Source organism: Coccidioides posadasii, chromosome 2 (assembly GCF_018416015.2).
Source record: "Coccidioides posadasii str. Silveira chromosome 2, complete sequence".
In the NCBI taxonomy this organism is placed as follows: Eukaryota; Fungi; Ascomycota; class Eurotiomycetes; order Onygenales; family Onygenaceae; genus Coccidioides; species Coccidioides posadasii.
Genome location: NC_089408.1, coordinates 3,271,822 through 3,297,693, shown reverse-complemented (window position 1 = coordinate 3,297,693; position 25,872 = coordinate 3,271,822). Strand labels below are relative to the sequence as shown.

The window sequence follows — 25,872 nt, the reverse complement described above, 5'->3', positions numbered from 1 at the left end:
AAGTACTCCGTACTTCGAGTGTGAAGTTTATTTTTCCTACGGAAGAAAAATAACGTACCCTTGACAATCGACCTTTCAGCGATAAACCGAGCCTCTACACTAAAGTTGACACAGTTAATTTCGACTATCATGGCTTCCTCCGAGTTCGATGTCTATCAATCCCCGCTCAATACTCGCTATTGTAGCGCGGAGATGAAGCATCTCTTCTCTGCCCGGAAACGATTCTCCACATGGCGCCAGTTATGGACATGGCTGGCGGAGGCAGAACAGCAATTGGGAATAAATATAACTGATGAGGCGTTGGAGCAGATGCGTGCCCATCAGACCATTACAGATCAAGAGCTTGCCGATGCTGCAGTGGAAGAAAAGCGCAGACGACACGATGTGATGGCACATGTCCACGTATGAATCCTAGTGAACCCGGTGAATCCACGATCTGATATGAGATCCAAATGCTAATTCCGCTCTCAGGTCTACGGACAAACTTGCCCCGCCGCCGCTCCTATCATTCACCTTGGCGCGACATCGTGCTATGTCACTGATAATGCGGACTTGTGAGGACCCCATTATGGCTGTCAGCTTGATAGTATCATTAAAAGAGGATTAGGATCTTCCTTCGTGACGGCCTGGATATACTCCTCAAGAAGTTGGCTACTGTTATCGCAAGGCTGTCCGAGTTTGCAAAGCAGTATAAGGATCTTCCCTGCCTAGCATACACTCATGGTGTGTCATTTCAAGAGCAGCTGACAGGCATATGCTAACTATCTCTCCAGGCCAACCTGCGCAACTCACTACAGTTGGTAGGGCTCTTTACCTTTCTTTTCCATTTCTTAATTTTTATTTTTATTTATTTTAGCCCTTAGTAGAGTTGATGATGGGAGTGAAGTATTAACTTACAACAGGCAAAAGAATGTGCCTCTTCATTACAGATCTGTTGATGGTATGTGTAGCCACTAAACTGTGCCAGGGTTCTACTAATTGCTTTACAGGACCTCCATAATCTTGAACATGCTAAGAAATCCCTTCTTTCTTGGTTTCGAGGTTGCAAAGGCACCACTGGGACGCAGGCGTCATTCCTCCAAATCTTTCATGGCAAGGATGACCTCGTTGAACGCCTTGATGAACTTGTGACAGAGAAAGCTGGTTTTGATAAGGCCTTCACCATCACTTCTCAAACATACACGAGAAAAGTGGATACCAATATCATCAACTATCTTGGAGAGTTTGGGGCTACTTGGTAACTACCCTTTTGAACGTGTAGATGTTTTGGCTTTCTAATATTTTTGATAGCGAGCGTGTCGGAGGCGACATTCGTCGTTTGGCCGCGATGAAAGAGATGGAAGAGCCATTCGAAAAAGACCAGATTGGCTCATCTGCGATGGCCTATAAAAGGTTAGTTAGATCTACGAGTGTGCAGTAAAATATGCATTTTTTATTCTTTGCTGACTTCTAAAAGAAACCCCATGCGCTCGGAGCGCCTCTGCTCTCTCGGGCGTCATCTGCAATGTTTAACCCAAAATGGACTCACTAACTATGCTGCTCAGGTATGGGCTGTGACAAAACTTTCGAAGGCTGAACTAACAGCATACAGTGGTTTGAACGTAGCTTGGACGACTCTGCTAATCGTCGCATTACTCTTCCTGAGGCCTTTCTTACAGCCGATGCATGCCTGATACTATTAGATAACATATCAAACGGTTTAGTCGTCTACGAGAAGGTTATTGCTTCTCGAGTTGCTGCTGAACTTCCCTTTATGGCCACTGAGGTGCTGTGTAGCCCATGTTTCCTCTTTTTTGTCGACTTGAAGAACCTTAACTCTAATTTTGTTCTAGAATGTCATCATGGCTTTGGCACGCCATGGCGTAAGCCGCCAAGAAAGCCATGAGGAAATCCGGGTGCTGTCTCACCAAGCCGCGGCAGTTGTGAAGAACGAAGGCGGACAAAACGACCTGATTGAACGAATCAAGCGGACAGCTTTTTTCAAACCAATTATTGGCGAGCTCGATGAACTCTTGGACCCGAGCAGCTTCATTGGCAGGGCACCTCAGCAAGTGGAGAAATTCATTACTGAAGAAGTTGACAGGGCTCTTGAGCAATATAAAATTGATGTAAGACTTGCCCTCGGAGTTCTTGATTTTGTATGCTGACAAGAATCCTACTTTAGCTCGTCAATACTGCGGCGGCAGACCTCAAGGTCTAAGAACCTTCAAAGACCGTTACATTGGTTGCAGCGCGCCAACAGATTTGTTTAGATTACGCCAAAAGGAGTTCCTTCTGCTCTTTGTAGAAAAAACTAAGGTTTATAAAAGCAATTGGATGATACACATATAAATAAGTTGATGTTTGTGGCGTATATATAATTGTGCCAACCAACGAGCCCTTCAAACTAGTTACTAGTTAGAGCGGATAACCCGTTCAAAGGGAGGCATTGGTAACTAGTCAAAGGTGGCATTGCCTACCCTGTAAACAGCAACATCGCATGCATTATATCATGGTCCATAGCACTGATAAATCAATGATAGAAAAAGGACCTGCCTCACGCACAGAGACAACTAATCCTCCGTACGCCTCAGAAAAACCGAGGACGTGGTTAAGAAGGGCTTGGCACGGCCCGCCTTGTCAACTTACTACTAGCTAGTTAGTCACTGGTCACAGCAAAGGATCTAAAATTTGTAGGAGCCTGGAGGCTAGCGGCAAAAGACTTGTGGAACTTTCACCACTCAATCTCCAAACACATGTGAATAATTCAATGGAAAAGGAAGAATGGCGGTTCCTGGATGTATCAGGATCTATCTAAACAACACTTCACCCTGCTGAACAAACTCAGACTTGGGCCTCCCGCACGTCATCCAGTCCAGCCTTCTTGGAGTTACCGGCCAGGTGGACGGAGTATACACAACATAAATATTCGAAATGGATTCCGAAAGCAATAATGGAGATCCATCGGCTGAGCGACCTGTCTTAGCTTCTCGCGCGGTAAAACAATTAAAAGCACCCCTTGTTGAATGCGCAGCTACAATGCACTAACGATGTCTCCAATAGTGTGACAATTGTCGTGTCCGTAAGGTCAGAAGAGTGGATATAGACATCATCATTCCACCCGCCTTGCTGTAGTTATGGTTGCTAAAAGTGGATCTACAGATCAAATGTGATAGAGCTTCTCCATGTTCAAACTGCCGGATCGCGAAGAGTATCTGTCGAACCTCCCCAAGGGTAAAAGAGCAGCGCCAGAGGGTTTTGATATCGCATCAATAGTATGACTCGCTGTTGTCTAATGTGCCACTATAAGCGTCTAATACCATCTAGCGAGAAGAAAATAGAGACCATAGATGAGAGGCTTACGAGCATTGAGCGCCTTCTACAAGATCTCGCGTTATCCATCCCGACTTCAAGCCAAGCGCCACCCAACACCCGACAGTCAAGCGACCATTCACGACAAAATGACGGCGCAAAGGTCCGTTCGGTCATCCAAAAATCAGAGGCAACCACCCCGAGTGCGCATTTTGAAGGAGAATCCGCCCTCAGTGCGCATTCGGTTCTTGCAAGTGCTATTTTCGAACAGACGATGGGAAGTAGTCCGAATATAGAGCAGAATCCAGCCATGATCCAAGCCCTATCGTCATTGCGAGATATTGTGAAAGGGCAAACTCGTCCCTGTGGGATGCATGTACTGCGATTTCCTGGCCAGTCACCGGGGAAAAGGCTTGATCTCTCTCAGCTGGAGCTACCCCCCTTGGATATTGTCCTTTCAATGCTCCGGCTTTCGAAAGGCATGCCTCTATTTATCCCCTTTTGCAGCAAACCTTAACTTACTTGTCCTAGATCATTATCCTATTTTTTTTCTCACCGTTCCGATGTTGGATTTGCCGTCCTTCACTCAACTTTGCAAAGATTTATATTTTTGCACCGACGAGTACTCTAGTGCCCAGTTTGCTACTGTTAACTGCGCACTTTCGTATCTTTTCAAAGAATACACATATTATGGACCGAATGGCACATTAAAGGACAAATTTAACGAATACTCTGATATGTGTAGATTGAATTTTGAAACCATTATTAGCAGTTTTGACCTGTTTGTGGAGCCAAACTACGATAATATTCTAGCGCTCGCCTTTGGAGTGTGTTTCCCCATCCTCCATAGACCTTGTCTCAAGTGCTGACAGTATAAAGGCCTTTCATGCAACTGAACTTTCCAAAACTTCGCTTTGTTGGAATTTCACTGCCGTGGCAGCTCGAATGTGCCAGAGTTTGGGCTATCACCGTACATTCCCCAGAAGGGACGAGAGTGGAGGGGATACTCCTACCAATGTTACAAGAGAAAGATCACTTTTTTGGTTCATATATATGATGGATAAAAGCATGTCTTTATGTTTGGGCAGAACCTCTACTCTCCAGGATTATGATATCGCGGTTGAATACCCGGAATTGCCAGATGATCCTGGCCTACGCCCCTGGCGCCTGCTTTACCAATATTGGACTGAATACAGCAAAATTGTGGGCAGAGTTTACGAACTTCTCTTCTCTGCCCGGGCGTTATGCGATAGTGCGGCAGAACGTTCGAGGAAAGCCCAGAAGCTCGAGGAAGAAATCAAAGATTGGCGCACCACAATGGCCCGATTTGAACCAGGCGACGCATACCACGCTTTCTTTTTTGGTTGGATGATCCCAGGCGCAGACCTGAGTTACTATTTGCTTCTTACTTTGGTATATCGCGCGCTCCCGCCTACACAACCGCCAGAAACTCCGTCCGGCCTGAGTTTACTCTGTGTAGAGGCTGCTAGACGAGCCCTACAACTTCACCAACATGTCATGTTGACATTTCGTGCGAAAGACACGTATGTGATGAAAGGATATGTAGATTGGTACGTGCTTCTCTTTTCTACCTGATTATCCTCATGGCCCTCCAAATCCGAGTTGGTACGGTCACATTGATTTATAACGTACTCATAGGACCATTTTGCAATGCCCTTTCGTTCCCTTCCTGGTAATTTTCTGTCACACTATATCCTCGGGTGACCTGGACGATTTGAAATTGCTCGAAGAGGTCGCAACCAGTCTACAGGCTGCAGGGAGTCTTTCAGAAGGTGCTGAGCGATTGTATCGCTTGTGTATGGTGTTCTATCAGGTTGCGAAAGTATACGTGGATGCAAAACGCCAGGAAGCTGAGAACACAAATACCACCTCGGAATACCAACCAATTGCTTATCCGGGTGAGCAATTCGACAGTTATTTGAACGCTCTTGGCCTGGGACCGTCTTTGGCACCTTCAATGCTAAGAGGGCATGCTGATATTGGCAATAATGACGGCGTAGAAGTAATTCCTGAACTTTTTGACGTTGAGATGGCGCAGTCTTTAGAAGACTGGTATTTGGGCAACAGGCATATGATGGGATTGCTAGAGTCGGACTTTTGAAACAATACCTGACTCGTGTAATATAAATGAGGCGTCATCCCTAGGTGGGATCGTTGGTTAGGCTTTTCCGTACCCCATACGGAGCACTTTGAAGGAATAAATTCCACCTTGGTGGCCCGCCGGCCGAGGTTCCCAGCAACCAAACGCCGTGTGCTCTTCGAAGTTGCCAAGACTGTTAATAAGCGTACCTTTCCTATTCTGGTCTAGCACTGGAATAAGCAGAACAAAAACCAAACGCAGCATTTTCCGAATCCAAGATTTCTTCCTTTCTTCTCCTAACTCCTCGCTCGAAGAATCGCATTCAAAGCTTACGCACAGGACTCTCAACTCGAGATCGTCCATACCATATAGCTTTGGGAGAAAGTCCCCGGGCACCCTGCACAACATACTGTGTCAGGCAATGCGGAAACGCGCCGCCATAAAAGCAATTGATAGCGGCTGATGTCTTTCCTTGCCTCCTATTATCGACTCGACCCTAGCCGCGTGAGCCGTCCGCACTCCTTTCCGATATTCCATGGTTCCTGCTGGAGTAGGTTTCGCTTGGTTTGCTTCAAGACCACCGTCTCGTTTCGACGGGACGGACCAGGACGATGATATGAGTCCGCGCTTGGGGTACTTCATTCGAAGCTATTGGTCCTTCTGGGTTCTCTGGGTACCGGGTGGGAGGAGGCTTCTAGGGGAAACAATGGAGTATGGTGATGGGGTCCAGGCAGGATACGATTGCACTTCGCCGTGGCTGGATAGCTATGCGATTGTCTTTTCGACTTTGGGCCACATGGCTCTTGGTTCGATGGATAACTCGATGGGGCTTATTCTCGAGGCGAGGAGTTAATTTTTTTTTTATCTCATTTTTCGGGTCCGTAGCTTATGGAAAGCGGTGAGAAGTCCCTAGTTCGCTTGGTGGACTATCACAGATGCCCTGTCGAACGGGTCGGATCCAGTCCTTATGTTCAAATGACGATAACATTTTTATAGAGTCAAGCACAGAGGTCTACTGCCTTGAGCAAAGACCGTTGAAGACTACCCAAGTATCTGATGAACAGTTCACCTCGGCAGGACATGCCATGCCTGATTTTAATTTTAATTGTGTTTCTTCCAGGCGTGTCTTAAATAATCATCAATATTAATGTACATACGTAACAACGCATTTTAAAGGATCATAAGCATAATTCTTTTGTCGTCATAGTTCTTTTTTTATTGCCATAGGCCGTGCAGAGTTTTCTCCTGATGTCGCCGGCTCTTTCTGTTTAGGGGCTTTAGAAGTCAAGTACACATTCACAACACCAATAGCGTCTCCCGCAAGGGAGACGACAGTCGCGCATACGCCGCCCCAGATTTGTATGCTCACGGTGCCCAACGGCGCTCGTGGGAAAGACAGGACCCATTCAACCTGCCATGGGATCCATCCACGAGGAAGTTCGAATATCGGTGTTTTCGAGAACCAGAACTGAAGGAAAAGCTTCAAACCAGTGGTACTGAAGAATCTAACCGATTTAACTGCTAAGTCAAACGAGGACTTGTGCTTGCCAAGCGCTTTATCTGGATATACCGAAGACTGAATTAGTATTCGTGCCTGCCATCTCGCATAGGACACGGGTGATAATAGGATACCAGCTAAAGCTCGGGTGTGGAAGGGGGGACGGGACGCACTTTTCGCCTCGTACTCTTCCATAGTCTTATCGTGACGTCTTCTTAATTTAGCCCACTTGGCAAACTCATCCTGCGAACTCGTGGCATTCATTTCTCGTTTGAGCTGCATGACTTCCCGCTTCAGCCGCCTTTGCTCGTCCGCTGTTTGCGATGTCTGGTTGGGAAGTTTGAGATAGAGTAACCATAGCTATTTAAAAACAAAATTAGCCCTTAAACTAGAAGAAATCCTCCGACGGCCCAAAGACAAGCCAACAATCAGACACTAGAATCTGTGTGCCAGTGATCGTGTCTCCGGCTAATGATCGAGGGACATAGGAGAACTCATACCAGACTGTCTATGGTATTAGCGCCAATTGTGTTAATTAGATAGGTCACGACATGAATGATCAGGACGATAATGAGGAGAGAAGGCATGATGACAGTGTCCAGGAGGAATCAGTTGAAAAGCTCTGAGGCGCTTTGGCGGCAGTGCATTGGCAGGTGGTGGATGAATGTCTATACAATGAGAAGATCCGGAAGAATGGTTTATAGGAGAGTGTCCATAGTCAAAGTTTCACACTCATGGGGGCTTCAAATGAGAAGGGTGAACCTGGCCGTTCGATTCTCAACGTGCGTGCTGTGCGATGATGACGATAAATAAATGGGGAAAGCTCGTTTGTTTGATTTGCATCAAATGTTTGATAGGTTTGACAAAACTGCTGACAACAAACTCTAGGCGCTCATGCAAGACCACTTTGATCTATGGTAATAGAAAATGCGAGATACCTCAAATGTCTGACTCAGAGAATATTTATCAATCTTTATCAAAGTTATTCGTTGGTAGAAATGAGAAAATCTACGATATTGAGATTCTCCCATCAGGGTTCGGCCCACTGCTTCAGGATGGAACCAATATCGGAATCACAAAGCGCGCTCTCGCCCAAGCATTTCTTATTGCAAGAAAGGCTTTCTTCGGTTCACTGAAGGATGGCAATGCTAGAGAGGATTCGGTTATTGTAGGGCAAACAACGGATTCACCCACTAATACCAATATAAGAGTGGCATCCGAAATCATCCTCCTCTTCGACTCCGAGCACCTGACAGTTTGCAATTGGCGCAAACGGAGAATCTGTGCCTTAAGAAGCTCTTTGCCGGCAAGTGACTACGCTAGATCACTTAAAGAGGAGCTTTCGTTTACTGCAACCTTGCTTCGCTCTCCGTTGCACCGACATGCTAAGTCTCCTACTTTGTGGTACCACCGATATTGGGTCATGACCGAAGTCCTTAGACTCGACCCTTGCCATATACAATCAGTTTTGTTAGAGATACCCCAGATGCAATCAAGCGTGGATGATGTGATGATCAGCGAAAAACTTCTCCAACGTGAATTTGCGGTAGGCCTGAAGGCTGGAGTGCAACACCCGATGAACTATTACGCCTTTAGCTATCTACGCCAGCTCCTTGACCTGTTGAGCCGATTCCGAGATCGTGGCCTAGACCTACTCAATAGCGAGATGACAAGGCAAAAACACGGTGACATCCTTACCACCCCACTGAATAGTGATATCCAGTTGCATTCCTTCCAGGATATGGCGAGCGTGCTGCTTGAAGGGATGCATAGATGGTGTCTAGACCATCCACCCGACATTTCTGGTTGGACTTTCCTGTTGTATTTGCTTGAGGTTGTCGCCGATGCACCACTCCAGACAGTCATGGTCGAAAAGACTATCAAATATGCTCTCGATGTGGGCTGGGAAGGGGAGGCATTGTGGGTATTCGTCGCACTTGCCATATCAAATTTTCGACTTGACCTTGAGGCGTTTTCCCGCATGGATCACGGAATAACCAGACGGGACAATGAAGCTGGCCATGCTACACAAATCCGCCGCCATTGGGCTGATTTAGCTGCTCAGGCGAAGGCTCATTTCAAGGAGTAGTGGATGCCACACGTTCCTTCAAATTTTTGGATGCCTTGTGCGAAGCACAGATTTACCATTTTGAATCCGTAAATTAGCGGCATTAACACATAATATATATAAACGCTCTATTCCAACTGAATGATGCCGCTAAATCATTAAAATCGCTTTCGTTTCGTCATCTGAAATAAACGGAAACCTCAAGAAACGCATGATTACCCTTTGTAGTAGGGCAGCCTCCATTGTACTATTCCCTCACCGCGCCTTAACATGAATTCCGTAGTTCGCGGGTGGGATAAAATTGCCGGATCAAGAGTGACCATACGAATGTCCCGTCATTATGTACCGGTGAGGGTGCAAAACGAATTATGAACGTAGCTATTTCTTTTTTCCCCCGCCAGCAGCGTCTGCGGCTTTTTTGGCATTGGCTACACACACAAAAAGGGGTCTCATTAGCTTCCGAAATGCTTCGCAAAAGAAAGGGACATTTCTTCGTACCTGCTTCTTGTTTTGCACGCATGATGGCTGCTTGAGCTTCTTTAGTCCGGGCAAATTCAGTCCCCGACATATTATTTTTCTTTTTCTGCACGGAGTTAATATATATCTAACAGAAGCAACGGCAAAGATAGCAATTTCAACGTAGCTCTAGTGAGGCGGAGGTCGTGGATTTGAACTTTCTGGAGCAGTTAGAGGATGAAGGGGCGCTTTACCTGCTGAGCCATCTCTTTTTGAGTTTTCTCACGAGCCTTCTCACGCTGGTTTCCACGGGCCATCTTGGATGCGGTTTACTCGAACACAGTTTGCAGTGAGAGCACTGGAGGGACGAGCAAAGGCAGCGGTGTGAGCTGCGAGACACCGTTGTCGGCCGGAATTAAGCCAAGCAGAGCGCACGTGTTGAACGTGGGGTTGCTCTGTTTGCAATGTGCTTTTATGTTTGCTCCTTTTTAGCTAGTCAGCCTGCCAGGCGGGTTTTGAGCCCTAATTTCCGGATCCAGACAAGCCCGTCCCAACCTCTTCCCATCGTAGACTGGAATCTCTCCATCGCGCCGGTATCTGAGCTTTTCCTCTCTCATAATACCAGTTTGGAAAGACTCCCAAGTATACTTAGATAAGCGCTGGGGACCAGCACAACCGCTGTCAAGGGGGTTATCTCCACACAGCTGTCAGAGTCCGGCGCCAAACAACTGGCCTATGAGCATGCAGATTTCTTGCAGAAACCACCCGTCCAGGAGCGGCGATACGTTTCATCAGGAACAAGGTCAAGCTGCTCAACTTACTCCCATAGCCAGTCCATAGAAGCCCTGTTCGATTTTGTGGGATGACTGGGGGCCAGAGAGTCTTGAGCTGTCCATTCCTGCTATTTTCCTCCGTTCTTTGCAGGCACTTCCTGAAACATGGAGTTTGCCCCTAGCTGCCTATATATTGCAGGACAGAAATTGCTAGAAATGAGTGATTTCCAATGCCGATGACGCGGGAAGAACACTTCACATGGAATACAAGAAGCGGCTGCTCTCTCAATCATTGTGAATGCACCATTCAATGGACTGGTTCCTGTCATTTCTCATTCTTCACCTTTGTTTCACAGCCATTCTCTCATAGATATTTCCCTCCCTCCAGTGTGATCAATCCTTTCCTCTCCTGAATACTCTTCTTTTTTTTATTTAGAGGAGTTTTTTCGCCCTTTCCTTTGCTTTTGTCTTTTGAGGCGCTCTGGTTGTGGCCTTCAATGGCACATTCAACAATATGTTGAATCTGCAGTGCTAAGCCTTCACATCCATTTCTCAAAGATCTTTTACTGCCTGTCAGGCTACAGGGCATAATCTCTTTCTTTCTTTCTTTTTTTTTTTTTTTTCAGTCAAGCTCCTACATCTTCGCCAGCGACGCTCTTTTTCTCCCCTTCACCCCGTCCTTCTAGCCCTGGTATACGCGAAATATAACCGTTCGGGTCTCTTTCATTCAGCGAATCTCGCTCATCTCGCCTCGGCTATCTATTCGAACACATATTGCGCTATAAATTTCAGCTTCAAAGATGGCTCTTATTAAACAACCCCTGGCCGGCCCGGGATATGTGATCCTGAATGTTGTCAGGGTTATGAACATCATTGCTCTTCTCTCAGTTATTGCTGCTTGCGCTGTTATGCTGGTCAAGACCTTCATCGTCAGCAAATTTTTCCTTTTCGACGCCGTCACTCATGTGGTGGTTGCTAGCGTCAGTCGTAAGTCCTATCGAGATAGCTGCCATCATTTTGCTTGTATGTACTAAAAACATGCAGTTTTTCTAATAGTTTCCGAATTAAACATCTTTCGCGCGTATTTCAATCGCAATTGGCCGTTGCTTGGTCAGAATTCAGGATTTGTCACGTTAGGAACGACTATGATTGTCCTCGGGGTGTCAACTCTTGGGAACCTCAATAAAGAAGCTACAAGCCAAAAGTCTCTAGGATTAGCATTTTGGAGAATTGTGATATCCTCCGGCATTGTTGTGATAATTGTTGGAGTTATCAATGTCATTGTTGTATGTCCCTGCCTTTCTCCTTTTGTTTCTTGAGGACATCGTTTGCTAATGCCCGCCATTCAGAGCTTTGTGTTCCAAGATAGGAACATCGGAGTCACGGCCCGCCATGTCCGCGCTCATGGAGCTGTTGCCGAGCAAAAGGTTATCACTAGAGACAGCAGCCACAAGTCTTTCCAACTTTCGCGTAAAGATTCGCTCCCGACATATCGCTCGTCTTCCTCCAATTATTCTAGCCCAAGGGCGGTATCTACGAGAACCGCCTCGGTGCGCGCTACACCCAGAATCCCGATAAAGATTTCATCTCCGATCAATGATAACCAGGATCAATTTGGCAAATTTACCGCCGAACCTGATTTGGCGGTACCCAACCTGGCACATCACCCAGCAATGTATTCCGACCGGGTATGATTCTTTAACATAATAGAGCGAGTCATGCGATGGTTTCAAGATAATATTCTCAATTCGTCTACCCACGATTGGGAAAGAAAACGTTCTTTGATTATCTGTTGGGAAATCTGGGGGTTTCAGGCGTTTGAGCATAGGCACTTGAAGAGATCGCGTCCACACGATCTTCCTTTTATATTAAATGTACTTGTATCTAGTCATAGCTATTCTATCCTTTAGCAAGTCGCATTGGCTTCTCTAATACATGGACATATGAATTCACTACTCTTGCCCTGAGCCTATAGTTACAATCCAAGCTGCTGGTTTTCTTCGGCCTGGGGGGAGCTTGAGCTTGGCGCTGCCATCACCCTTTCACGATCTCTAACCGCCAGCGTGGTCTATTGTTGGTAATTTCCACCAACTGCTGAAAGGCCCTCACACTTGCTTTTGGTTGGCATTGACAATGCAAGTCGGTCATTTATTTGATTTGCATGCTGAACCTCTCACTCCAGGACTAGCCTGTCCGCCTGAATCAACATGACGCTCTTTGATACGTACGCTTCTCGCCCTCAATCAACGCGAGGCGCCAGCTGACAGTAATCATGCAGCATTAAATCCCTCACCATCTTCTTCGCGCCCATCCTTATACCTCGTGCCATATCCCTAATCCGCGCGGTGCGGCAATCCGTCGCGCAGCGACGTCACATCTCGCCGAAGCCGCTCACTCCCCAGAGCTCCCGTGCCCTGAATATCCTCTTCTTCTCCGCTGCTCTCTTCTTTACCCTTAGCCTACCTATTCACCCACATGCTCCAGCCTCAAGCATTTTCTCCCTAACATCCTCGCGGTTTTCCACTCCCACAGAGCTCCTCTTCACCCGAGTCTCGCGCATCCGGCCCCTCACACACCTGGACACCTCACTCCGAGCGCAGTTCACCTCTCCCGCCGCCCGCAGGACCTATCTCCGCTTCGGCCCGGAAACGCTCCTCTCCTGCCCCTTCTGCGGCCCCGAAAATCCAAAGTCATACTTAATTTACTACATCTCCTCCAACGTCCTCCTCCCACACCTCTTTCACCTTCTCATCCTCGGAATTGTCACTTCCGCGCCCATCGCCGGCCCCATCGCCGCACGATGGAGGACCAAATTTTTCTGGACTGGATTCTTCTTCCTCCTGGCCGAATTAAGCTTCGTAGCCGCCTACGACCCGTACGAAATGGGTGTGCTGAACACAGCGTTGATTCCCGGTAGTTTGTACACCCGTCTCTACATGGCGAGAACGCTAGGGCTTACAACCTTTGACGCGCTATGTGCGGGAATCATATATCTCTCCGCGACTGATCGATTCTTCTTTGGGACTAAGACTTCGTGCGCGTCAGTGGAGGAACAGATTGATGAATTTGTGGAGACGGTGGGTAGTAGTATTGCGAGCGCGATGGGCAAATTGCATGCTTTGGGGTTGGCGAAGAACGCCATTATGCGCGATGCGGTGTTGACAGAGCGAGAGCGTGCAGTGTGGACGGAGATAATTGGGAGATCTGGGGGGATGGTAGGGGATGATGGAAAGAGTGTCCTGGACGATGAGAAGGTTGCACAGGCAGTTGCACAGGCTCTAGCAAAACGCGCGCAGAGTGAAAAGAGCGAGATCAATGAAGCTGACGTTATGAAGAAAGGGATGGAGGAAGCGGCGAAGTTTGTCGATGGGGTTACAGCTGGGCTGGAACTCGAAGGCTAAATAGGCGAGGATATATATTGATTCGTCACTTCTCTTCCTCTTGAAAATCAATAAATACACAATTTTCTTCGATAGATCCCTCCCAGAACACCAAAGAGAATTTCTGTTGTCTTGTAACCATATATACCAAGCCAGTCCCACTATATACTTCGAAGATGAAGACAATATTATAAAACATTGGCTGAAAGGGGGTTAAAGGAAATAATTAGTCGATTTTGCTGCCATTTTCTTTGGCTGAAACCCCATGCTGAAATCAGTAACCATTAATCAATACCCTGAAAGTGATATTGCTTCCTCTTCCACGAGTGGACCTTGGTATGTTTTTCTTGCATACAGGAAATAGTACACCAAGCTGAAGGCCATCACTGCCACAATCAAAACACTGCTGTAGTTCATATCGTTGGGATCTGTCACAGGCGTGCGGGCTGGAAAGAAACTAAACACAAGAATCACAAGGAGATAGCAGAGAGCAAACACGTTGATAATGGGTCCGAATTTGCCGAACCGCCAGGGTCCCCAAACAAGGCGAGACCCTGCAGTATTGGCCAACGTAGTTGGCGAATCCGAGGAATAGGAGATACCTCCGGTGACGCGACGGTAGAGAAGCAAAGCAATTGCTAGCATGTAACTGATATATAGAGCGGCAACAGTCAAAGAGACCACAATATCGAAAGCCGTGAGAGAGCCGATGGTGATGAGAGAAAGCAGGATAGCAATGATAGTAATGGTCGCAATTGACCACAGAGGAACCATTGTGCGTTTTTCGACCTAGTTGTAATCAGTTTTTCTTTTCTTTCTTTTTTTTTTTTTTTTGCAACTCTCATGATGGGGATAAAAATTACCCTTGACAGAATCCGCCAGCCAGGAAGACCACGATCGCGTGCAAACGACCAGACCATTCTTGATGCAGAGGCGAGGAAACCAACATTTGCACACATGGCAAGAGCAGTAATAATGCTCGCCATGGCAGCGGCTCCTCCGACTGAGGGAGAAGTAGCTTGTCTGAAGATTTCCATGAAAGGGAAGCCTGTGGGTGAATTAAGAGCGGCATCAATATCTTGAGTGCAAAACAACACAGCAATGATCATTCCAAAACCGAGCGATCCGTTAATCACCAAAGTAAGCATGATTGATCGCGGTACGATGACAGAGGGTCGCTGGATTTCCTCGGACATCTAAGGAATTGTTAGCAATCGAACACATTTGAAAAAAGGGAGAATCGTACATGATAAGCGCCATCAAGTCCTAAGCGAAATGTTAGTCACGCCAACAGCCCCAGTTTGGAGATATACGACTCACCAAGGAAGGCAAACGCATTTCCAGTCAGGCCAACCAGAAATGACAAGCCATTACTTGACCAGCCACCGTCATTTTTAAAGACTGTAAAAATCACTTCCGGGTCCGCCTTCTCGGATAGCTTGACCAAGGGGATCAGAACAGCAAAGAACCCCAGGATGTGCAGAATAAGGATCAAGCCTTCAATTTTTGGCAGTAGTCGACTGATAACCGTGTTGATAAAGACACAGAATAACACGACTGCCCAAAGCAGAAGCGTCCCATGCCAGTTTTGAGGGGTATAGTCGGGCTGCGTCAACGCAATTAGGCCTTGAATAAGGCCACTGGTCAGAGAGCAAGTGGAGGCAATGGAAGCTTGCCATCCAAGAACAGTAACCCACCCTGTCATGTAGCTTAAAAATTTGCTCCATCTAGGCGGCGCAAGCATGGCAACCCAGTGATATTGACCGCCAGACGTCGGAGCCATAGAAACCAATTCCGAAAGAGAAGCGAATACCGCAAAGTTACCGAGCCAGACAACAAGGTAGCCGTATATCAGGCCAGCATATCCACCGTTTTCAAGACCGGTAACGAATAAGATCAGAGCACCTTCCCAAGTAATAAGGACGGTACAACTGAAACCAAGGATGGACATAAACGCAAAGTTTCGCTGGCGAAAGGGGATGGCTCTTGTCAGCTTTGCGCTCACGACTTAGGTTGAGGAAGAATTTGTACCCTTAAAACTTGCTTCTTCCCCAGCCGAAGAAGCTCATCGCGATCCCGATCCTGTGAAACCTGGCTCGCTTGGGTTCTGGCACCAGCTTTGGTTCCATTGCCATTCAAAGAGCCAAGCTCTTGAGCTACTTCCTCCTTCATCATGGTGAAGGGCACCAAAGTTCAATGGGACGAAGTTACCCTCAGGTTGAAGGATCGATTGAACATCGATTAAAAGGGTATATAAAGGGGAACAAAGGCTCCCGGACTAATGCTGAACAGACAAAAGAAGATGAAGATGGCGAAGAAGAAGGTAAAAAATAAATAAATAAATAAAAAGAGAGAAAGAGAGAGAGAGAGAGAAGGTGGGAGGCGGGGAAGAAAGAAGAAATTCAAGAAGAATACGGAGTACTCCGTCGACCGAAAAGAAAGCGCCTGGACTTGACTATGTACGGAGTAATATTGTGAGGAATAATAATGTGTAATGCACAGAGAGGAGAAAATCTAGTGAGGGAGAGAGCGCGAGCTCTCGGTATGCGGAAACTAAGTCTCGTTGGAACAATAATGCATGGTCTTCGAGAATTTAGCCGTGCATTTGACGTGGCGCGACCCTGAGGACATGGTACCTGGAACTAGCTAGGGTCTGGGGGTGGTTTTGCCATGTTTTAGCTGGTTTGCTGAGACTGCGGAAGTATCGAAAAGAGCGCAGCCGGCGAGAAAAGCTTAGGCGAAATGGGTCACTGTTTGTTCCCCGACGCGATTGCAAGTCAGTTGGCGAAAGTAGAACTAACGGACTCGTTCACACATGGACCAGTTCGGAGGGTGGAATGCAGGCATTACTTGCGCTGCTGGGATGCTTGTGCAAGGGTATCGGGGGCTAGTGTGGAAGTTTGATTGCTGCGTGTGGCTCCTAGTGGAAGAGATTGACATCAAGGTCGTACTTTATCCCTGACTGGACCAGATACTTATTGGACAGGGCCCATCACGATGAACTTCTTTGGTTCATCGACGGAAAGTGTCTGTTGGAGCAGGAGAGTTGTCTTGATATTGCAGCGAAGTGGCGCTGGCTGGCGCTGGCTAGGGCCAAGGGGAGGCTCGATTCCACGCCGTTCGCTGGTATCTGCAAGCCCGCAAGCTTTTCCGCTGGAATTGTCAGCGGCATTGTTGTTGCTCAGTATCACTATCGAATGAAAGGCGATCGAGACCACGACGACGACGACGGCGACGACGACAACGAGCGAAATAACGAAAAAGGTAAAAGTAAATGTTTGCAGCGTTTGGCAGCGGTGTGGCTAGCGGGCTGAACCCTAACAGCAGCGCCTCCATCAGGTAAAGCTCCCGCGTTCTTAAGGGCAGTCCTTAGGGCACTCTGGGCACAAGGAGCGCCTAACCTTAACCCATAAGTAGTTACCAAGTAAAAGACTTTTGCCGCCAAGGATTTCTTCCCGCTGGGAGACTTCGTTGCCACAAGCCTCTCCGGACCAAGTCCAAAATAGCCACCAGGACATCCATTGCTCCATACGCTGTACATGCAAACGGGATCCACCTTTCTACTGCCTGACATCTCGTTTAAATATTTAGCAGCCACATGGGACCCAAAAAAAAAGTTGTCCGCAAGTATGGAGTACGGTGTGAACCTCTTCCTCCTTCAGTCCGAGCTTAGCTCAAAGCGTTTCTCGTGGGTGTGGGGGGAAACGGATACGAGGCGTAGATGGAGTGTTTTTGGCCCACTTCACAAGAAATGCGTTAGCTGCTAATTAACTCTGGGAGCTCACGAGCCCGTGGACAAAATTCTGGCTGCTTCTTATTGCTCCGAAGTGAACCCTAATTTCAAAATGTGTATGGATGTGGGAGGAAGAACGGAGTACGGAGTACTCCGTACAGACATGCATCTGGACGAGACACGTACATTTTCTGCCGGAGACGAGGCCTCATTGGCCACAAAAATGGCGACTACCAAGCTGAAGGCTCTCTGCCACCTTCGTACGAGACAGACTTAGTTGAGCGAATAATGGGAATGAAAATGACCTGCGTCGCAGGAGGAGGTCCTCTGTGCTGAGGTACACATCTCTCCGAGAGGACAAGCCCAACTAGGTGGCTAATCATCTCCATGAATGTTGTGTACTGAAGCAGACGGGCAGTTTCGAGGTCTTGAACAGCATTGTCCACCCTCGTTAGCCGGACTTGCCCCAAGGCGTCTCTCCTGGTTGGGAGAATCCTTATTCAATATTCTCCTGTGCCAGCATCGTTACATCCGTCCCGATGCGGGATCTCCAATCGATAACTGGCTAGTGGCCCCTGCTCGCCTGCTGCAAATCGAACTTCCCGGAATCTTAATTGTTCACGACCGTCCGAACCAGATTACGCGCGAGGATAGGCCCAGACTATCCAACAAGCCGCCGATCCAGGATGATCCCAGGAGCAAGCACTGCATCCGGGATCTCCCACAGGATTTTCACTTCTGTTGCAACTGGCAGCTAGGTTTTATGGCACCATTCTGTCCGAAAAATAAAAGAAAAGAAAAGAAAAGAGACCGAAGGAAAAGCCCTTGACTAGGAGAGTTGAGACAAAGATGATGCGTCAGACGAGATGATTCATTACTGAGATTCTCCAAACCACATGGACCACAAGACTGCTGGATGGAACCTTTTTTGAGACTCTTATTTGTCCCACCATGCGAGAGAACGAAGCGGATGAAATTTTTTTGGGCAATGACGCCAAGGTTTGAACACCATCTCGGCTTGCTTCACCGAGAAAAATAAGGATGCACACCTGCGGGCGGCCCGCCACCATTAATGGCTCGTTCATTGATCTTCGAGACTCGAACGACATAACCGCCTGACTGGTTCCCGCCTCATATTCGTGCCTTCAGTCTTGGTCCGATCCGAAATAGCAAGAATCCGAAAGCTCTTTGGAGAGGCTCGGATAATCGAAACTATCCCCAGCTCTCCATTGAAGTAGCCTTGCATACACATGCGTGTACTCCGTACGAAAGAAAGAAAATAATAATAATAATAATAATAATATTCCACACGTTGCTCGTTTGTACTGTACGTCCTCAGCCATGCCGCAGCAGATCAATTAACTACCCTCGCCAGAAATTGCCTTCGCGTGAGGGGAATCCTTGCGGGCGCATATTCTAACGTACTCACTTCTCGCACATCGACCTTGTCAATTCCCAAGGCTCCCTAGGATATACGGAGTACATATTTCATTAAATATTGTACCTGTCCATCGAATCCGGATTGATACTAATTTATTTATTTATTTATTTTTATCATTTTGAGAAAAACCTCCCTTTATTTTTACTGTTTTGCCATTTGCTGTTATCGCCAATGATAATGGTGATTCTTCCTACTTCTGTTTTCGATTGACACTTCAACATCAGCCCCTTTTTGCTTCCTGTTTGCGGTTGATTGTCGTGACTATCATGAGAAGAGGAGGTGTGGATACTATTTTCATCTAAGTTTGCGAATGGCGCAGACTTTGATCACAGACACCGACAAGTCTGCGTTGGTGGATATTTTCGTTTGGATATTTTTGGTCATCGCCGTACTCTCAGTTATCGCCTCGACTTCAACAAAAATAGCGATTCGAGGACGACCGACAACTGAAGATTATATTATCCTGGTAGCTCTAGTGAGAATAGTCATCGTTTTGCTGTTTGTTTAACGGTTTGGGTGCGTTTTAATACTAATGAACTCCCTTAGGCATTTTGTATTGGGCAGTCCATCACTGTTGGGATCCAGAATCAGAATGGATGGGGGAGATATACCGACACTTTAAGTGAATCTCAGCTGCAGACAGTTTTAAAAGTGTGTTGTCGCCAAACATATTTTCCGGAGCAAACTAACTCATGAGCTTATAGGGCGACTATGCTGCGAGTTTCTTATTCATTACATCCATATGCCTCACGAAAATTGCCCTGCTTGTTCTAAGCCTCCAATTTGCCCTGCTGAAGCAATACAAGTACACTATATATGCTCTCGGGACCATAGTGATCCTATGGACAATGTCATCAATGTTCGTGGTCGGTTTTCAATGCCGTCTGCCTGAACCATGGAACTATGTCAATAATATCTGTGTGGGAAGGGTATGAATCTTTCTTGAATGAGCCCCGGTATGCTTATGGAAGGCCTGTGCTGATAGTTTGCAAAACCAGAAAAACTTTTGGAATTTTTATGGGGTGATGAACATTCTGACCGATGTTATCCAAGTCGGCCTAATGATCACCATCACATCTCAGATTCAGACTTCAACAAAGCGCAAAATAACCATCGGCTCTGTTTTTGGAGCCCGCTTACTGTATGTCAACCCCAAAAGCCAAACACACACCGCAACAACCATCGTTACTAAAAGCTAGGGTCAACAGTGTTGTGGTCGTGGTGGCTTTACAACTTTACTTTCTCAACCAGGTCCCCGACACCAGCAATGCGACATTCGATTACTGGCAGATGACAATCTGCACTCAGATTCTCCAATCCCTTGCAGTCGTCACGGCATGTATGCCGTTCCTCAAACCTTTCCTTGATAGCCTTGAGTCCGGGTTACTTCGTGCGGATGATCAATACCGCCGATCGACCGCCAAGGGATCTTATCGATACAATTTATCCGGGTCCAAGTCGTCTGCGAGAAGGGCAGCACGCAGAGAGGCTGGCGAGTTCAACGAACTGGGCGTGTTGAGTTCGAACCATGGCCGTGCACGTAATGGCCATGGGTCGCAGGTTGAAAGCGGTGGGGTAGACTGGGATGAATCGAACAGCCAGTCGAGCCAGTCGCGGATAATCAAGGAGACGCGGACGTTCACAGTTGACGTTGAGGTACGTAATAACCACGGTAATGAGTTCTGAAATGGGATATGGGTTTAGTTACGGGAACGGGATACTTTTAATGAGAGGAAATCCAAAAGCAATAGATGACGAAATCAGAGGCGAGGCCCTCTTTTCTTTTCTTTTTCTTTTTTGCTTTTTCTTTTTCTTTCACTCTCTTTTCTTTTTCGACTTGGATGTTTTAACTATTGGTCATCTTCCTTTTTAATCTGTAGTTTTGTGCCGAGATGGATGTACCAATTATTTCTTTTTTTTTCTATTCGTCGATATACCCCTTCAGTTTGTACGTACGAGTGATTTATTTCTCCGATGAGTCGAAACCTTCCAGCCCTGCTCTCCTTTTTTCGCCCCCTTTCAATATGACTCGGATCGGTCACACGCAAAAGAATTTTGTCATTTCATTCGCTTTCAGCCGATCAGAAAAGCTTAGTCTGAAAGGGTGATCAAAAGCCAGCGATATCCGCCATCCCTGCAGATGTACGGAGAGATTGCGAATTCGGTCATACCACTCCTCCTTGCTCCGTCCATGTACAGCGTTCTCTGTATCCTCTGCGCAGCTAGGATAACCGTCCCAGTCAGCCAGTAACATTCTGAAATCTCCATTATCTCCAGCCACATAAGCATAAAGTAGAACTATAATCAGGGATATTCTTCAGGGAGCTTTCTTAGCGACGGGACCAACCCAATCGTAGTCCTCAGTCAGCGAAATTCACATGCAGCTAGAGTCACTCGCTTCCTTCAAATCTGGGAATAGAGTTACGAGTTCCTTTCAAAGCCCGAAATTCTTTAACATCTGTTATCCAAGGTTTTCCTCCAAAAGGTCTGAATCGATAAACGGAACTAGTCAATATCTTAATCCAAAGTCTTTCAGATGGGGAGCTTGGCTCAATTCCAACCAGGAGCGATAGTTGGTTTCTAGAGAACAAAATCGGTGTGCAAATACCTCTAGAATGCAGCGAGATACGGCTTCATGGCAGGGAATATGTCCACTCACGAGAGACAGATGAATACACAGGCGAGCTAGGTTCCTTTTTAATGTCGAGCTACCCTTTTGAACGAGCTTATTCAAAGCAGCCCTTGAAAGGTCCAGCCCATCTACCCAGCCATCAGCTAGTGAGCCTTCCACAAAGTCTCTACCTCAGAGCTTTAGTTGAGACGCCCAGCCAACTACATACAGGGTAGACTATGGCCTCATGGAGCCTGCACCTTTCCCTTTTCATACTTCAGTTCATACCTAGAGAACATCCCGTTTTTCGGGTAGCTTTCATATTTGTTTTTGATGGTTATTAGCTCTTCATCCTTCTGATATCTGGGACTCCACTATGAGCACAAAGAGATGGGGCAATGGTCCATAAAGGGATGTGTCGAATGGGATGAAAATTTAACAGCCAGTGTGTGGGGATTTCTTGACTCAATTTTTGGTCGCAAAACTTCGTTATCAGAGACTATAGCCTTTCTTATCCATTCAAGGCACTTAGCGAGTCCCGATTGTACGGTTGATATGAAACCGTGTCTGATTAATTGGGTGGAAGAGGAATTAACTGCCCGTTAAGAAACAGAAACACAGTTTGAAAGGAGCCTGTGTACCAGTAAGGAATAGAGAGCGGGCCCGTAAGGCCTATGTAACATAACGACTTGGTGCAAATACACATATTTCTCCAGGTTTCGGGTCACCTGCAGAGCATGTGGCATTCTCCATACAGATATGGAGTAGAGGATGCATGTATGTTGCGCAGCCATGCAAGGGCGGTTGCTCCTGAAACAATCTCATAAAACATTGGCGAGTGGGCTTTGGGCGGGATGAGACTTTTCTGGAATTTTCTTGGGCTGATGATCATATGAAGGGATTAGACGTCGTGTAACCCCCTTGATGTACGGAGTTACTCAGCAACATAATTGTGACGCTCTCCGCAAAGAAGTCTGATTCCATACGGACAGACATAGTTTTCATAGATTTTCCGTAGTTGCAGGTATATATGTTCTGTACATACGTACGAACATACCATCGCTTTTCCATGATTGGCACCCGGCAAATGAAGTCCAGTTATATCAGCCCACTGGACGGGTACCTGCGTTGTCCACAGTAACATACCCTGGACATTGCCCGCCGGGCCACATTCACAAGGGTCAATCCGCCGCTTTCCAAGAGACGGTTATCTCCAGGACGCCTCCAGGAACCCTCGAACTCCGACCATGGCTCCACTCTCGAGCGCACAAATGAACCAAGAAACGTGGAACGTTAAGTTCCCGGCCCTTCGTTATCGCTATGCATCTGCATGGATTGCCCATCCAATAATTATCGTCTCTACGGCATATGTTGTTCCGGAACCTCAATAAAAATGCCGCTCGGCCCAAAACGTCTGTATTCCGGTCTGGATTGCGCCAGAAGCATCAGCCCCATAGTTCGATGCTGAGTTACCAACCACGAGAACTTCACAAAAGCCAGCCCCCAATCAATAGCAACCGGGACTTTGTGTCCAACTAACCACATTCAAGTACTCCGTATAAGTGCAAAGGTATGCGGAGTAAAGACACGTTTGGCTTTTATCCACATCCCTGCGAACGGCCCAGCACTCAAAGTCAATTCAATCGATAAATATCGGAACTAGCGGAATTCCATCCGGCGATTCAACGAGTCAATGGTTCATTTCCAGATCTGCGCGTCTCGCAGGCGGACTCTAGGTTTCTTGATGCCACATAAGATACATCATACTACAAGACAGGAATGCCAGATCGACTGCCTCCCAAACGCATAACATGGTTCCTTCGATGTTCTAGAAATCGGGGTCATTCCTGGGCCCCTTTAGGATACCGTTTTAGGATACCGGGATTGAATGTTTGAAAACCAGGATGATCGCGTCCGGCGGCTTGCGCTCATTGACCATGATCATACTTGTCTGTCTCGTTGGAGACCAACTCAACCATGAGCATTGTGTTCGCGAGGGCAGTGTCGTTCCGTCAGAGCAGTGTTAGAAAGAGAGCTACTGTATGAGCGTCAGAGAATTATGGCCAACGCCGCCGTTAAGCGTATTGACTTCTTTGTATAGTTAAATAAAATGTATCTGGAGCATGATTTATCGAAGGTTCGAGGGTATATACAGTCCGTAATATTTGCTTCTGGCATATTTGCGGCGTGCTTTCCGGAGTGATTCACGGATTTCTTTTGCTGCAATCCTTTTCGACCTGGCGAGCTTCAGTTTACGCATACTCTCTCTATCAGTGTGTACGGCCTTGTGTTTCTAAGGATCTTAGCCACGCTTTCACCGGTCATCATCCAGACCGCCAAATCAGTTTCGAATGAGGGACTGAACGGCAATGAGGCTGCGGGAACGAAAGTGGTAGTTTTTTCTTTCAATTTCCCAGTCCAAACCACTTGGGCGCTTCAATAAATCCAATGAACCGTAAGTTCTCATCATGCCATTGCCGACCGGAATGTTTTTATTTCGTTTCACAAGCGGGTATTTTCTTTGTTTTCTCCAAATCGGAAATGAAAAGTTCGCCTCCAGGCGTTCTGGTAGAGCGAAGGACTGCCAATCCAATGTGAAGTAAAAATTCTCAATCGAGTCTCACGGCGGCCTTTGCTTATCTATTCTTGACGCATTGTTCTGGTGGGCGTGTCCTACCGTCCGTTCGCCCAAATCGAGCTTGAGAGCCTCCTCCCAAATTGCAACATGCCTGAGGAACGCAAAGGATGTCGCCTTGAGCATGCTCTTGTTGATCGAGACTAAATGTCGCGGAAAGGAAAAGAAAACGAACACGAATCAGCAATTGTTCGACCTAATAGCCGCAGTTCTTAAATGGTATGCCTGTCTTAATGCCTTGACACTCTTGCCCCGGTACAGAAGAGGGGGGGAGGGGGAAAAAAAGGTGGTATTACTGAGAACGAAATCGAGGGACTTGGTCCGTTTTTGCAGATTATTGATGATTAACGCTTCCAATGTTTGTTCTCAATCCATGGGCAGCAACAAAACAAACAGTAGCAAGACTTTAGAAATAGGACATTCTCTCGGCCTTTCATGGAGATTGAGGAGATTTACCCTCGAGTATATCCAAAGCCATGGTGAGAATAGAAGGATGCTAAACCACACACATCATGCCATAACAAGCGGCTTGACAAGAAAAAGATTGTTGGCCGTTAAAAAAAAAGAAGAAAAAGAAAGAAAGAAAAGAGGCATTGCTTCCTGGTACGACTTTTCTCGAAACTAACAGCAATATTCGACAAGTGGGATATAGACCCTTTAGCTGGAGAACCTGTGAGATAAGAGGGAGCCGTGCTGTAAACGAGCTTATTGGATAAGGATATCACGAGGGTAATTCCTCTTGAGACACAGGCGATGAAATAGCAGGTATTCTCGGTATGAAACGAGCGCAATTTTCATCCCATCTCTTTGCTGATCGCATTCATTTGTTGCTGATGCCAGGAAATAGGAAATAGAACCGTCAGGCTCAACGGTCTCTTGACTTGTTGGCCAAATTAACAACGTGTCGCTCACTTCAGTGTATGGTTGATTTAAAGCCCGTTTTTTTCGATAATAGGCTTCGATTATCACGCAATCAAAATATTGTGACTCCGTCTTGTTTGGATTCCTTGCCATAATGAAGGCACGGTAGACTTATCTTGTCAGTCGTGAATATTTGCAAGCGATGTTCCATTTTTTGCCACGGCAAACAAACGCACCACTGCGATTGAGGAAGCGCAGAAATTCTCTCGTGTGTATGCTAGGAAATCCCTCATTGTGGCATCCCTAACTGAATAATCGTTAGGAGTTCTGTCATATGCTTGTGCGGCGATATCAATCTCGGATGCCTCAGGGGTTTGCAACAAAGTCTCATACTTTACTGGGCAACATTTGATCTTCTGTTCCTGTTTATGCGTAAACATTGTTGACAGCACTGAAGTCCAAGCAATGCATTCCACTTTGCAGATACGAGCTTCTTGGAAGCCCGGTTTATAGGCTTTTTTGAGTCGACGAGAATCCGGAAAGGGAGCCCAGGGAGTTTTCAAACATTCAAGCCGATCAAAGAACCAAAAGACTCGCAGCGAAATGTTATAATATTCGACCTCAATCTGAGAATGCATGTGTAAGTCAGGCGTGGATAGCGACTGGATCCAGCGGTGATGTCGAGCTATTCAAGTACGCAATGCTGCTATCCCCTAAATACGTTCCCTCTCTATGTTGTATTTGCCGCTTCGGTTATTGCTGCGAAGCTGAGGAGTACCTAACGCAAAGGCAGCCGGGTCATGCACAGTGTATACATTGCAAATACGGTCCCTGTATATCGCCCAGATTTCGGAGACATTTGTGCAACAGAAGCTGGCGTGCGACAGTCATAATGATCGGAAATTAAGCGCTGGGCTTCAGTCAAATCACGCAAAGTGCATATATCTAGACACAAATACGTTAAAGTCTGCGTGTATATAGATATCCACGCGTCGGGGCCCTGTTTATTCTTCGAGTGGTCCTC

The 25,872-nt window shown here is 46.8% G+C and overlaps 11 protein-coding genes across 11 annotated transcripts; 8 read left to right on the top strand and 3 right to left on the bottom strand.

The window, feature by feature from the left end:
- The first annotated feature begins 39 nt into the window (after nucleotides 1-39).
- On the top strand, nucleotides 40-2,328 carry ADE13 (adenylosuccinase ade13). Its single transcript, XM_066124203.1, has 11 exons — nucleotides 40-402; nucleotides 472-554; nucleotides 608-723; nucleotides 774-800; nucleotides 903-940; nucleotides 990-1,237; nucleotides 1,291-1,392; nucleotides 1,457-1,544; nucleotides 1,592-1,765; nucleotides 1,833-2,108; nucleotides 2,165-2,328. Exons 1-11 carry the CDS (start codon nucleotides 130-132, stop codon nucleotides 2,198-2,200), a joined length of 1,461 nt encoding a protein of 486 aa, XP_065980282.1. The 5' UTR covers nucleotides 40-129; the 3' UTR covers nucleotides 2,201-2,328.
- A 430-nt stretch (nucleotides 2,329-2,758) lies between these two features.
- On the top strand, nucleotides 2,759-4,088 carry D8B26_003611 (uncharacterized protein). The gene is made up of 4 exons (XM_066124202.1): nucleotides 2,759-2,976; nucleotides 3,043-3,066; nucleotides 3,142-3,254; nucleotides 3,307-4,088. Exons 1-4 carry the CDS (start codon nucleotides 2,914-2,916, stop codon nucleotides 3,806-3,808), a joined length of 702 nt encoding a protein of 233 aa, XP_065980281.1. The 5' UTR covers nucleotides 2,759-2,913; the 3' UTR covers nucleotides 3,809-4,088.
- Nucleotides 3,855-5,532, top strand: D8B26_003610 (uncharacterized protein; the record flags this gene model as incomplete). The annotated part of the gene is made up of 3 exons (XM_003068165.2): nucleotides 3,855-4,118; nucleotides 4,171-4,862; nucleotides 4,951-5,532. 3 exons carry the CDS (start codon nucleotides 3,855-3,857, stop codon nucleotides 5,411-5,413), a joined length of 1,419 nt encoding a protein of 472 aa, XP_003068211.2. The 3' UTR covers nucleotides 5,414-5,532.
- Nucleotides 5,533-6,579: 1,047 nt separating this feature from the next.
- Nucleotides 6,580-7,477, bottom strand: GET1 (GET complex subunit get1; the record flags this gene model as incomplete). The annotated part of the gene is made up of 3 exons (XM_003068166.2): nucleotides 6,580-6,952; nucleotides 7,064-7,250; nucleotides 7,391-7,477. The coding sequence occupies 3 exons, from the start codon at nucleotides 7,475-7,477 to the stop codon at nucleotides 6,594-6,596; spliced, it is 633 nt and encodes a 210-aa protein (XP_003068212.1). The 3' UTR covers nucleotides 6,580-6,593.
- Nucleotides 7,478-7,833: 356 nt separating this feature from the next.
- On the top strand, nucleotides 7,834-8,979 carry D8B26_003608 (uncharacterized protein; the record flags this gene model as incomplete). Its single annotated transcript, XM_003068167.1, has 1 exon — nucleotides 7,834-8,979. One exon carries the CDS (start codon nucleotides 7,834-7,836, stop codon nucleotides 8,977-8,979), a length of 1,146 nt encoding a protein of 381 aa, XP_003068213.1.
- Nucleotides 8,980-10,987: 2,008 nt separating this feature from the next.
- Nucleotides 10,988-11,881, top strand: D8B26_003607 (uncharacterized protein; the record flags this gene model as incomplete). Its single annotated transcript, XM_003068169.1, has 3 exons — nucleotides 10,988-11,174; nucleotides 11,232-11,473; nucleotides 11,537-11,881. The coding sequence occupies 3 exons, from the start codon at nucleotides 10,988-10,990 to the stop codon at nucleotides 11,879-11,881; spliced, it is 774 nt and encodes a 257-aa protein (XP_003068215.1).
- A 513-nt stretch (nucleotides 11,882-12,394) lies between these two features.
- D8B26_003606 (uncharacterized protein) lies at nucleotides 12,395-13,588 on the top strand (the record flags this gene model as incomplete). Its single annotated transcript, XM_003068170.1, has 2 exons — nucleotides 12,395-12,411; nucleotides 12,466-13,588. 2 exons carry the CDS (start codon nucleotides 12,395-12,397, stop codon nucleotides 13,586-13,588), a joined length of 1,140 nt encoding a protein of 379 aa, XP_003068216.1.
- A 267-nt stretch (nucleotides 13,589-13,855) lies between these two features.
- D8B26_003605 (uncharacterized protein) lies at nucleotides 13,856-16,000 on the bottom strand (the record flags this gene model as incomplete). Its single annotated transcript, XM_003068171.2, has 5 exons — nucleotides 15,599-16,000; nucleotides 14,888-15,533; nucleotides 14,814-14,833; nucleotides 14,431-14,763; nucleotides 13,856-14,356 (listed from the first exon to the last, which is right to left on the bottom strand). The coding sequence occupies exons 1-5, from the start codon at nucleotides 15,740-15,742 to the stop codon at nucleotides 13,856-13,858; spliced, it is 1,644 nt and encodes a 547-aa protein (XP_003068217.1). The 5' UTR covers nucleotides 15,743-16,000.
- Nucleotides 16,001-16,309: 309 nt separating this feature from the next.
- D8B26_003604 (uncharacterized protein) lies at nucleotides 16,310-16,881 on the top strand (the record flags this gene model as incomplete). Its single annotated transcript, XM_066124201.1, has 2 exons — nucleotides 16,310-16,399; nucleotides 16,492-16,881. 2 exons carry the CDS (start codon nucleotides 16,310-16,312, stop codon nucleotides 16,879-16,881), a joined length of 480 nt encoding a protein of 159 aa, XP_065980280.1.
- A 1,988-nt stretch (nucleotides 16,882-18,869) lies between these two features.
- Nucleotides 18,870-20,790, top strand: D8B26_003603 (uncharacterized protein). The gene is made up of 5 exons (XM_003068172.2): nucleotides 18,870-19,216; nucleotides 19,288-19,392; nucleotides 19,446-19,670; nucleotides 19,740-19,882; nucleotides 19,950-20,790. Exons 1-5 carry the CDS (start codon nucleotides 19,052-19,054, stop codon nucleotides 20,425-20,427), a joined length of 1,116 nt encoding a protein of 371 aa, XP_003068218.2. The 5' UTR covers nucleotides 18,870-19,051; the 3' UTR covers nucleotides 20,428-20,790.
- Nucleotides 20,791-24,692: 3,902 nt separating this feature from the next.
- D8B26_003602 (uncharacterized protein) lies at nucleotides 24,693-25,001 on the bottom strand (the record flags this gene model as incomplete). Its single annotated transcript, XM_066124200.1, has 1 exon — nucleotides 24,693-25,001. The coding sequence occupies one exon, from the start codon at nucleotides 24,999-25,001 to the stop codon at nucleotides 24,693-24,695; it is 309 nt and encodes a 102-aa protein (XP_065980279.1).
- Nucleotides 25,002-25,872: the final 871 nt, after the last annotated feature.

What these genes read in the sequence shown, in the direction of transcription:
- ADE13 (XM_066124203.1), top strand. Translation starts at nt 130, where the DNA reads ATGGCTTCCTCCGAGTTCGATGTCTATCAATCCCCGCTCAATACTCGC. An exon ending in ATGTGATGGCACATGTCCAC is followed by an intron (nt 403 to 471) that starts GTATGAATCCTA and finishes TTCCGCTCTCAG; the next exon opens with GTCTACGGACAAACTTGCCC. An exon ending in GGAGAGTTTGGGGCTACTTG is followed by an intron (nt 1,238 to 1,290) that starts GTAACTACCCTT and finishes TATTTTTGATAG; the next exon opens with CGAGCGTGTCGGAGGCGACA.
- D8B26_003611 (XM_066124202.1), top strand. Translation starts at nt 2,914, where the DNA reads ATGGATTCCGAAAGCAATAATGGAGATCCATCGGCTGAGCGACCTGTC. An exon ending in ACAATTGTCGTGTCCGTAAG is followed by an intron (nt 3,067 to 3,141) that starts GTCAGAAGAGTG and finishes GTGGATCTACAG; the next exon opens with ATCAAATGTGATAGAGCTTC. An exon ending in GTTTTGATATCGCATCAATA is followed by an intron (nt 3,255 to 3,306) that starts GTATGACTCGCT and finishes AATACCATCTAG; the next exon opens with CGAGAAGAAAATAGAGACCA.
- D8B26_003603 (XM_003068172.2), top strand. Translation starts at nt 19,052, where the DNA reads ATGGCGCAGACTTTGATCACAGACACCGACAAGTCTGCGTTGGTGGAT. An exon ending in AGCTGCAGACAGTTTTAAAA is followed by an intron (nt 19,393 to 19,445) that starts GTGTGTTGTCGC and finishes ATGAGCTTATAG; the next exon opens with GGCGACTATGCTGCGAGTTT. An exon ending in GTTTTTGGAGCCCGCTTACT is followed by an intron (nt 19,883 to 19,949) that starts GTATGTCAACCC and finishes TAGGGTCAACAG; the next exon opens with TGTTGTGGTCGTGGTGGCTT.